At 45.8% G+C, this 11,730-nt stretch overlaps 1 protein-coding gene across 1 annotated transcript; it reads right to left on the bottom strand.

The window, feature by feature from the left end:
- Positions 1 to 5,650: 5,650 nt before the first annotated feature.
- Positions 5,651 to 11,716, bottom strand: ENTR1 (endosome associated trafficking regulator 1). Its single transcript, XM_073541060.1, has 8 exons — positions 11,584 to 11,716; positions 10,746 to 10,858; positions 9,341 to 9,715; positions 9,004 to 9,077; positions 8,043 to 8,154; positions 6,927 to 6,989; positions 6,636 to 6,775; positions 5,651 to 6,560 (listed from the first exon to the last, which is right to left on the bottom strand). The coding sequence occupies exons 1-8, from the start codon at positions 11,642 to 11,644 to the stop codon at positions 6,467 to 6,469; spliced, it is 1,032 nt and encodes a 343-aa protein (XP_073397161.1). The 5' UTR covers positions 11,645 to 11,716; the 3' UTR covers positions 5,651 to 6,466.
- Between the last annotated feature and the right edge of the window lie 14 nt (positions 11,717 to 11,730).

The raw sequence follows: 11,730 nt of genomic DNA, 5'->3' as shown, positions 1-11,730 counted from the left end.
TTCACCCCTTGAGTTACACAGGGTTAAACTAGGGCTTAACTATTGCATTTTCACAAATGCTAATAATGATCCTTGCACTGTACCCCGAGAGGTCTAAAAATGGCACCTACAGTTGTGGCCAAAAGTATTGACACCCCTGAAATTCTTTCAGATAATACTCAGTTTCTTCCTGAAAATGATTGCAAACACAAATTCTTTGGTATTATTATCTTTATTTAATTTGTCTTAAATGAAAAAACACAAAAGAGAATGAAGCAAAAAGAAAAACATTGATCATTTCACACAAAACTCCAAAAATGGGCCAGACAAAAGTATTGGCACCCTCAGCCTAATACTTGGTTGCACAACCTTTAGCCAAAATAACTGCGACCAACCGCTTCCGGTAACCATCAATGAGTTTCTTACAATGCTCTGCTGGAATTTTAGACCATTCTTCTTTGGCAAACTGCTCCAGGTCCCTGATATTTTAAGGGTGCCTTCTCCAAACTGCCATTTTTAGATCTCTCCACAGGTGTTCTATGGGATTCAGGTCTGGACTCATTGCTGGCCACCTTAGAAGTCTCCAGTGCTTTCTCTCAAACTATTTTCTAGTGCTTTTTGAAGTGTGTTTTGGGTCACTGTCCTGCTGGAAGACCCAGCTTTATCACACTGGGCCCTACATTATGCTGCAAAATTTGTTGGTAGTCTTCAGACTTCATAATGCCATGCACACGGTCAAGCAGTCCAGTGTCAGAGGCAGCAACGCAACCCCAAAACATCAGGGAACCTCCGTCATGTTTAACTGTAGGGACTGTTTTTTTCTTTGAATGCCTCTTTTTTTCTCCTGTAAACTCTATGTTGATGCCTTTGCCCAAAAAGCTCTACTTTTGTCTCATCTGACCAGAGAACATTCTTCCAAAAGGTTTTAGGCTTTTTCAGGTAAGTTTTGGCAAACTCCAGCCTGGCTTTTTTATGTCTCGGGGTAAGAAGTGGGGTCTTCCTGGGTCTCCTACCATACAGTCCCTTTTCATTCAGACGCCGACGGATAGTACGGGTTGACACTGTTGTACCCTCGGTATGCAGGGCAGCTTGAACTTGTTTGGATGTTAGTCGAAGTTCTTTATCCCACATCCACACAATCTTGCGTTGAAATCTCTTGTCAATTTTTCTTTTCCGTCTACATCTAGGGAGGTTAGCCACAGTGCCATGGGCTTTAAGCTCCTTGATGACACTGCGCACGGTAGACACAGGAACATTGAGATCTTTGGAGATGGACTTGTAGCCTTGAGATTGCTCATGCTTCCTCACAATTTGGTTTCTCAAGTCCTCAGACAGTTCTTTGGTCTTCTTTCTTTTCTCCATGCTCAATGTGGTACACACAAGGACACAGGTTGAGTCAACTTTAATAAATGTCAACTGGCTGCAAGTGTGATTTAGTTATTGCCAACACCTGTTAGGTGCCACAGGTAAGTTACAGGTGCTGTTAATTACACAAATTAGAGAAGCATCACATGATTTTTCAAACAGTGCCAATACTTTTGTCCACCCTCTTTTTTAGGTTTGGTGTGGAATTATATCCAATTTGGCTTTAGGACAATTCTTTTTGTGTTTTTTCATTTAAGACAAATTAAATGAAGATAATAACAAAGAATTTGTGTTTGCAATCATTTTCAGGAAGAAACTGAGTATTATCTGACAGAATTGCAGGGGTGTCAATACTTTTGGCCACAACTGTATATATACACACACACACACACACACACACACACACACACATATTAGCTATGGACCCGTTCTACGCTCGAGCATTTTTAAAGGTATAGGGGGTGTCAATACTTTTGGCCACAACTGTACATATAGTATAGAACAATTTGATTTCCTTGCAGCAGCTCTCCAAGTCCCTTGACTTCTATGAATTCTGGGAGCACTTTAGATGAAAAAAAATATCTACCTTTATTGAATTGATGATCAGTGAGCTCAATGTTATAGAAAAGAAGGAGCTGAACAAATTAATGTTTTCTAGGAAAAGATTTAGCATAACTTATAAAAATTACTGTTTCAAAGCAGTTTGATGATAGGAGTCAAGTGGGTGGGTCCTACTGTGGTTGACTCCATTCTCTAGACCAGACTGAGCAGAGATTTAGATCACTAATAAGTTACATCCAAATCTTTTCGCACCAACCTATATAACAATCGGCTCCGCTCTTATTACATGGACTGAATAACAGTATAAGTAAAAAAGAAAAAAAAAACACATTGGATTGTCTGTTAAATAAAAATGTTGAATAATTATTATATAAAAGCAACATGTCACATTTGGTTCCTTTGAATTCTGCAGATCATGAGACCTATGGTGCACCAACCGTAGTGATTGGATAGATTTTGCTGAAACTTTTAGTCCCACAGTTGCTGACAAGCTTCGGGTTGCTTAATCTTAAACATCATCCAAGATCAATATAGAGAATAAGAGATACAATCTTCATCATCAGCTCCATGAAAGTGTCAGTGGGGTGATCCTGATCAGAAAAAGCACGACTGGCACAATTCTACATTTCATATAAACACTGCATAGAGTAAGTGTAGAAAAAAAAATTCTCCATTGCTTTAGTGAATATTTAAAATACTGCAAATCCAGAAATTCCAGGGGATAACCGGATGACAAGGGCAGCTGCAGCAAAACGCAATTCCCCCTCATTGCTCTCCCTGGCAGAGGGGCCGTATACATCTCCTGTATTCTCTGAATGGAGGCAGTGAATACGGCTGTCCTCAATACCAAAAGAGCTTCTCACATGGTCCATTCTGCAGAGTATACTGTCACTAACAGAGGGGGTGATTCTCTCGCCCCCTTCCTTTACTTCCTCACGTCTGCAGCAGCTCTTTCAACTCTCATCCCTTGCTCTCTCCTGCAGCAGCTCTTCCCTCTCCTCCACTCTTGCTCCTGTAGCAGCTCTCACCCCTTGCTTACTCCTGCTGCAGCTCTTCTCCACTCTTGCTCTGGCAACAGCTTTCCCCACCCACCCTTTGATCATTTCTGCAGCAGCTCTTTCATGCCCATTCCTTGCTTTTTCCTGCAGTAGCTCTTGCCTCTCCTCCACTTTTGCTCCTGCAGAAGCTTTCCCCCCTCTGCACTCTTGCTCCTGCAGCAGCTCTTCTCCCTCCTCCACTCTTGCTCCTGCAGCAGCTCTTCTCCCTCCTCCACTCTTGGTCCTGAAGCAGCTCTCCTCCCTCTACTCTTGCTCCTGCTGCAGCTTTTCCTCCTCCTCCACTTTTGCTCCTGCAGCAGCTCTTCTCTCTCCTCTTGCTCCTGCAGCAGCTTTTCCACCTCCACTTTTGCTCCTGTAGCAGCTTTCCCCCCCTGCACTCTTGCTCCTGCAGCAGCTCTCCTCCCTCCTCCACTGTTGCTCCTGCAGCAGCTCTCTCCTAAAGTGCTCCTGCAGTCATAGGGCAATTAAAACATCTGTGCCTTTTTCTTCCTTTGTACATATGTGAATCAAGCTCACGTGGAAACAGTCTTTGTGATCAGCGACGCTGCCTCCTCAGCCACAGCCACGTGGAATGACAGACGGGGCACTTTTACATCGGTGCTCCCTAACAGGATGCCTTAGAAGAGTATTATCCACCATGTAGGCTCTGCCCCATAAGGACTACAGTAATAGGAATATTAACTAATAATTCAGCCCCATGGCTGTCTACAGTTCATTTTCCAGATCTCTGCTTGCCGTCACTGAATGAAAACCCTGTACAAACCTTATATTACTCACAGGGAAGGGTATGTTCTAGTGTGGCCAAAGCTAAATAGGCTATGTTTTACCTGGGCTGACACATTGTAGGAAACCGGAGCGATGAGCTTGAACTTCTGATGTGTTTACCTCATAGGTTATTGCCTAGACTGGATGCAGTTGTAGCAAACACTCTGCTGTGATGCCATACAGAAACCCCTGAAAATGCTATTAAAGTGCTCTACCACAATTATCTTATTAAATTAACGCATTAATATGTATAAATATAGACGCTTGTTATATAAAATATAGAAAAGGAAATAGAATTACATCAGAATTTGGTACAAGTGGAAACATAAAAATAATGGAAATATCTCCTATAGAAAAAACATAACACGTATGAACTCAGTGCTACTTTCACAGTGCAATCAGCCGGCGACAACCCGGGGCTCACCTAACATTGGGAAACTACAACTCCCAGCATTCTGCGTGCTGTAGTTTCCCAACAGGTGGAGAACTGCGGTTTGAAGACTACTATATACCAAAAATAATCATGTATCTCATCACACTGGTGCAGGGGGATATAGTGTTATGTGCATCACATCCTGCACTTATATGAACAGGAGAACTATGCCGCAAGTTTGGAGGATTTGGTCACTCAGCAAAAAAAAAAAAAAAGTCACATGCAAGAAAAAAGTTTTTGGGAATATACATAACTTTTTGCTCACTTTGGAAAAATTTTGAAAAATCCCTTTAATAGCTGTCTCTATACATGTGGCTCCTATTGAACGGCGCTGAGCAGCAGGACCGGATTCGGCCACATGCACCGCCGTGCCCGGATGAGCATTTAGAGGGACTTCGGCCAATTTTATCTGTCTGGGTCAGAACCTGCCAGTCACACCGAGGGTCTATTCCTGGAAAAGTGCATGAATATAAAGCACCACATCGTCTAGGCTGTATATAGTGCAATATTAGGAACACAGCGGTGCCTGTAATGGGAATCTAACAGTAGATCTGGGCCCTTAAAGGGTTGTTCCATAGATAGGGTCTTCCGGAAATTCTAGCATGGCGTATTCTGCTTCCCATAGATAGGAAATGGAGGTTGAGCGTGGGCAGTTCTTGGGGTCCACAACCTTGTTCTTGGGACTGCTTATAAATTATTCAAGGGGATAACTTGCTATCTTGGGTAAAACCCTTTAACAAGGGTCCTATAGATAATCATTTAAAGGGAACCTGTCACCACCCCAGGGTCTTTTTAAGCAAAGGAGCCACCTTCAGCAGCACGAAGGCTGCATTCTGTGAAGGTGGCTCTTATGTTTTTTATCCTTAGAAACGCTGAAATACAGACTTTTATAAATTGCCTGCCATACCTCTATTGTGCCCCAGAGGTATGTTTTTTCCCCGTGTCAACCGCCTCAGAGCCGTCAATCATCTCCCTCTTGCGCCTGTGGGCCCCCTCCTGTGTTTCTGTTACATGCCCGGCGCCTGCGCTCTGCCAACAGTTCTCGGGCATGCGCAATGCGCGCTGCCCGGGAACTTACATCAGGCAATGAAGTAATGCTCTCGAGCCTGCATGGAGCGGAGGCCACAGATCCCGCCCCACAGTGTGTTATCATGTATTCACACTGAGGGGCTGGGAATCTGGCACCTGCGGATTTCTGCGCCTGTCCCCGTCTTCCTCATCCTCTTTCCTCCACCATAATATGTCGGCACTTCAGCTCACTAAGACGCTGCTGAGTGCCGTATTACGGTGGAGGAAAGAGGTGGGAGATGGGGACAGGCACAGAAATCCTCACGGCGTAGGCGCCAGATTCCCAGCCCCGCAGTGTGAATACATCATAACACACTGCAGGGCGGGATCTGGGGCCTCCACTACAAGCAGGCGCGATATCCTTACATCATCGCCTACTGCAAGTTCCCGGGCAGTGCGCATGGCGCATGCCCAAGAAATGTTGGCAGAGCGCATGCGCCGGGCATGTAACGAAGAACAGAGGAGGCGGCGCACAGACACAAGAGGGAGATAAATTACGGCTCTGAGGCGGTTGACACGGGAGGAAAACCTACCTCTGGGACACAATAGAGGTATGGCAGGCAATTTATAAAAGTCTGTATTTCAGCGTTCCTAGGGATGGGAAACATAAGAGCCACCATCACAAAATGCAGCCTTAGTGGTGCTGAAGGTGGCTCTTTTACTTAAAAAGGCCCTGGGGGAGGGGTCTGTTGGAATGACAGGTTATTTCCATAGGGAGCATAGTGGAGGCAGCCAGCTTTAGATATATAATAGCAGCCTATAGGGCAACAAAGGTTTTGAAAGGAGTTGGTTATTATGTGCACAAGCCGATGCTAACCTGGAGTCACTAAGGAGTGAAAAGCAGCCCACCCTCACCATGAACTGAATACAATAAGGGGGGCTGCTGTATCTTCTAGAAACAGTGCCACTCTTGTTTGTAAGCTCTTTCCAGTACTGCAGCCTGACTTTATTAGCTTGCAGGTGTAATACCAGATGCAGCCTATGGATTAGGGTGGTGCTGTTTCTAAGGAAAAAAAAGCCATTTTTCTGCTGACTTGTGGGTCATCGTGCCCATATTCACTATCATCAGTCACACACTATTGCGATCTTGTAGCAGTCGCCTTCTTGTCCTAGCCTTATTCTCATCACAGACAATCCTCTAAATACCAAATGAAGCCAATGAGAAGTCTCCACCGGACCGTCATGGAGGAGAGGTGTTTTTTTTGGGTGGAATTGCCAAGTTCCATACAGTAGTCCTCTATGATCCATCATCGTGGACTTCTGCTATCTTGTCAATGGATCGCAGCAGATCAGCTACAAGTTTTAGGGTCTCCGCTCCGGACAGCAGCTGCCTATCGTAGGGGGGATCGATGTTAGATAATGTGCAGGGTGACTGTCCCCTCCCCAATACACAGACCCCCACATACTTGATGGAAGCCTGTGCTCCGCTCACTGCCTTGTGCAGGTTCTCCAGGGCTAGGCTAGCGTTCTGCTTCACCACGTTCATCCCGGCCGTCTCCCCCCGCCGCAGGGCTTCATTCTCGGCTTTGTAAGTGTTTAGCTGGACCTGAAATAGAGGAGGGTGCCCTGTGTGTGAGTGGGGGGGGGGGGGTGGTGATGCCAGTGGTCTCCACCAAAACTATCACTCCCAACCGGCCAGGACACACTTAGATGATGGAAGTGCTACCCATCGTTGCCTCTAGATACGCTGCACCCACCTGCAGCAGAGCGACCTCCTGCTTCAGTTTTGTCACGTTGCCCTCGGCTTTTGCTGCTCTTTTCTATGAGACAACAATCAGTAAGCAGGATGAATTCATTACATACAAGAAAATGTCAGATTTTAGGGGGGTTGGTAATGAGTCTTACTCAACTTAGGCCTCTTTCACACTTCAGTTTTTTACAATCAGTCACAATCCGCCAGGTTTTGAAAAAAACGGATCCGCTTTTTTCCCCATTAACTTCCATTATTGACGGATTGTGTTTCTCTCTCTCTAGGCTGCGATTCCTTTAAAATTCTTCATTTGGCGGATCCGTCAAAAAAACGGACGGGTGGCATCCGTTCTCATCAGTACTAAAACAGGTCCGCCATCCGTCCTTTTGGCGGATTTTGACTGATGCAAAAAAACTGAAGTGTGAAAGAGGCCTTACAGTGACAAAAGCCACTCCATGTCCTCCATCCAAAATAAAGGGTTTGCCAAGACTGGAAAACCATGGCTGCTTTCTTCCAGAAACAGCACCACACCTGTCCATGGGTTTTGTCTGGTATTACAGCTTCATTATAATGAATGGAGCTGACCTGCAGTATCACTGACACCCACAGGACAGGGGTGGCACTGTTTCTGGAAGAAAGCAGCCATGGTTTTCTAATTTATTATAGCCTCACAATCACAACTTACCATCTGTCTTCAGAATATGATGCAGACCACTATGCCCTTTCCCACCAAATTTGAGAATAGGGGTCCAGTGTCCTCCAGTTTGAATGGAGCAGCCAAGAAGCGTGTACACTGCCACTCCAGACTATGGGACTGACGGAGATAGCCGAGAACTGTACTCAGCAAGTCCTTTACTCTTTGGATGGAGAGGTGGTGCACATACTTAATCTATGCGCCAAACAGGGGGGACTCGGGAGCCCCATCTTCTTGAGCGCTGAATGAACTCCATTAGAGAGGGTCTACCTATTTATCATAGGAAGAGGAACCTGGAAAAAAAAGCTTCTCTCTAGTTTTAGCCTGAATTATCAGAGACAGACTTGTAACTAGCACTACACAGCCTGACAACTAGTCCTGGATATGGAGCACATCCTCCTGGAGAGCAGGAGAAACATGGCCACTGACCGTCATCATCTGCAGGTTCGCCTCCACTTGTTGCACCATGGACTCCAGGTCTTGTGCCTCCTTCTGCTCCTCCAGGATTTTTTCTTCCAGTTTTCGCTCAAAATGTTTAACCCTAAAATGGGATGATGTACATATCAGATACTCCTGCCATCATAGATGGTAAATGTCTCACCTGCTCCTCGTCTATTAAAGGGTTACTATTAGGTGAATACTGTCGGATAGTGCTTATAAAAACAAGCACTTTCGCAATTTACTGCTTACTAAAATTTGCAGCCGCTCTTGAGAGAAACACTTTTCTTTTGTTAACAGCTCGCTGCCTAGGAGACCGACCACCCCTGCTGTCTTTCTTGTAAACACTGCGCTGGAGATGTCCGGGATTAGGAGGTAACAGTGCGCTCCAGCAATCCTGGCCAGCAGCAAAACAGCTAAATCGAAAAGAGCTTTCAAATACGTATTCTGCCGTCTAGTAGCGGTGGTCGGTCTCCAAGGCAACCAGCAGTAAACAACAGAAAAGTGTTAATATCTCAAGAACGGGTGACAATTTTAATAAGCACTAAAATACAAAATTGCTTGTATTTAGAAGCCTTATCCTACAACATTCCTTTACGACGAAGGGGTGTAATTCCTTAAAGATTAAATGTCTTGAGTTTCAATAAGGACCGATAGAGGTAGATAGATATGGGTTCTACCACGTAGCTGCAGATCGATTTCGGATAAGTAAATGATATGGCTTGTGTCCTGAGGACGGTCCCAATCCTGTCAGGTGCCCCAGCTCCCCTCACTAACGCAGTTTCCTCCTTGGCCTCGATGATCGTCTGCAGCGCTGTGAGGCGTCACTGTGGGGTGTGCTGTAATCTCGAACACGGTGCACGCACAATATTTTCGCATGCTGCTTATGAGAAGCAGTGAACAGAAAAGAGGGAAAGAAAGCAAAATCAAACCTTGCAAGTATGATACTGACTTTTCTGCCTGGAATTCATTAAGTTTCCGGAATTCTTCGATTTTTCGCTTTAGATAATTATTTTCTTCTAAAATCTGGGAGAAAAACACAAGCTTTGTATTACAGGCTTTCCTGGGGCTGAAGAAGGACAAGTTCTAAAACTTTCTAATAGACTATTGTGTTTTAATTGTAAACTGTTTGCCAGATCTCTGCTTGCTGTCGGTGAATGGGAACATGCTTGCTCAGATCTTGTGCTGATCTGGAACTTAAAGGGATTGTCCATCCCCAGGTCTGCACGGAAGGCCTGGGACACACGCATGATTGGCAGGTATCGTACACCTTTATTAGCACCTCCTACCTTCTCAAAGCTCATCTGCTTGTTCTGGAGGGGCACACCATCAGCGGGGTTCTTGGGCAGGGGCGACTCTGGATAGGTGTGGTCATCAACAGCAGCAGGAGAAGGGGTACGTCCGGGGAGACGCCATGGTGTAAACTGATCGCCCCCTGAGATGTCGCTGTACACAGAGGACTTGTTATAGATGCTGTCCGGAGAAGTGCTGACATTAAGGGTCTGCTCCACCACTGAGGGGTGATAACTGCCGCTCCAGTCCTCCTCATCATCATCCTCCAGGAGGTCGTTGGCCACTGTGGGGTCCTTGAAAAATGTATCCTGGTACTTCTCAGTCAACTTTTCCCGGGTGTCGGTGAGGAGAGTGGCACCATGTTTGGATTCCTAATGAGGAAATAATGAGTTTTATCATAGAATGTTTTCAGATTTAAAGGGACAGTGTCCCCAGAATCAAGCTGCTCTGTGAGCTATACCAGCACCCTGCCTCTCCTGGCCAATCAGAACTACAAGATACTGAGTCTAAGAGGTGGAGAAATGTGAGTTCTACGAGTCCGCTGGCTGGACGGAGAGATAGCACTCTTCATCACGAGTACAATTTGCGCCTGTAGGGTTCAGAGGGTGCACTTAAAGGGACTGGTTTCCCGAAATTCCACATGCTGGCTTATTACTAAGTAATCAATCAGGTACTAATCGGCGGGGGTCTGCTGGCTGGTTCTGATCCCAGAAGGAAGGGGTTTCGTCACAGTGTTTCCTTGCAAAGTAGTGCTCTACGGGGAACTGCTCCACAGGTTTGGCTCCTTGCACAATGAATGACCAGGAAAACCTCAGTAGAGGACATCAGACGAGGGGCCCGCATTCTCGTGATCACGGGGGTCCCAGAGGCTGAAGTCTAACTGATCACATAGTGGTCAAGCCCTTCACACGGCAGATAGTGGCAACACTGCAGTATTATGAGGTATAAGCATAGCGGAAAACTTGAGTACTTAAAGGGGGTTTCCTCTGACTACATACATTAGACAACTGAACCCTTTAAATTGTCTACAGCTGGGATGTTCTGATTATCACCCTTTATGAGCACACTGCTCCCCTGCCTCGTGGCCCCATGCTAGTGGTGAGCGTGGCGCTCGGGATAACTGACAACTATGCAGGAGGCTATCAAGCTGGCAGGATCCAGCCCTAACAGATCAGAGCTTACAAGCGCGCGCTCCTTGCTTGGGAGACCAACCACCGGTGACAGACTGCTGAGGTGGTCGGTAACCTAGACAACAAGTAGTAAACAATGAAATGAAAAATCTTTCCGTTCTTTAGGACAGAGGATTTTTATTAAAAAGTTGCAATTTTTTATGAACATTTTTTTCCTAATTTTACCCATTAAAGAATATGAGACAACCCCTTGAAGTCTAAGTTCACTCACTTTGGAAAAATCCCCTTCACAGTTTCTTCCAGTGGGGTACGCACAGGATTTGCTTTTCACAAATTCCTTGAAAGAAAATGGATTTCCTTCCTCTGGATTATCCAAGTCATTATCTGCAAAAAAAGAAAACAAGAAAAACCAAGAGAAAATGCAGAAAAGCCTGTAAAGTGCTGCGGAATATAATAGCGCCATAGAAGTAAAGCATAATAAATGTAAGGTCTCACTTTACAGCGTGTGGTAATGACGTTCTCGCTTCCAAGAAGATCACACCATTTTTTGCTAGTACAGCTGCCTGGAGCTGATCATGCGATTGACCCCCTCCAACGATAACATGCTGGGTGCACCCCCCTACCCCACATTGTACAGGTGGGGGGGATGTAGAGGGGCTACGATCGCCCCCCCCCCATAACTCTCTTTAATTAAGAAATCTCATGGAAGCCCCAAAAGGTTGAGGCATCTACTTTGTTTCAAAGTCTAGGAAACAATATAAGACTCCTTGGTCTTGGCGAGCTCACTGATGGATCGTCAGTTAGCTCATCCTGCAGTCAGTAATACAGGGCGTAGCTGGCAATGGAAGCCAAACAATGCAACATTTTTAATAAAAAAAAAACAACAATTGACCCCAATAATGGACAAACCCTTTAAGGTGAGGTAACTGCATAGCGACTTCAGGACTAAACCGTGTCGGATTCGTCATCTTAAGGTGGACTTCCCCTTTAATGTGGGTTTTTGAAGTGGGCTGGGTAACCCTAACTAGAAAGTTTTGTCAGCTCCATCCTATTCCCCATGTCACAGAGTGCGCCCCCTACTGGTCGTATTACCCTCCCCCCACACTCACCGTCCTGGATGATTAGGGTCTTGCCCCTCTTCCCTGGGGGCAGCCTGGAGAATCCGGACATAGCACAGGGTGGTGCGGGGTAGCAGAGCTCACAGGGCACAGCATGGGCCGCCCATCTCCTGCAGGGGGCAGTGGAGAGTTACAGAG

Source organism: Dendrobates tinctorius, unplaced genomic scaffold (genome assembly GCF_039654945.1).
Source record: "Dendrobates tinctorius isolate UK_male_01 unplaced genomic scaffold, ASM3965494v1 ptg000120l, whole genome shotgun sequence".
Lineage (NCBI taxonomy): Eukaryota > Metazoa > Chordata > Amphibia > Anura > Dendrobatidae > Dendrobates > Dendrobates tinctorius.
The sequence above is the reverse complement of the archived record's forward strand: the minus strand, read 5'-3'. Positions and strand labels throughout refer to the sequence as shown.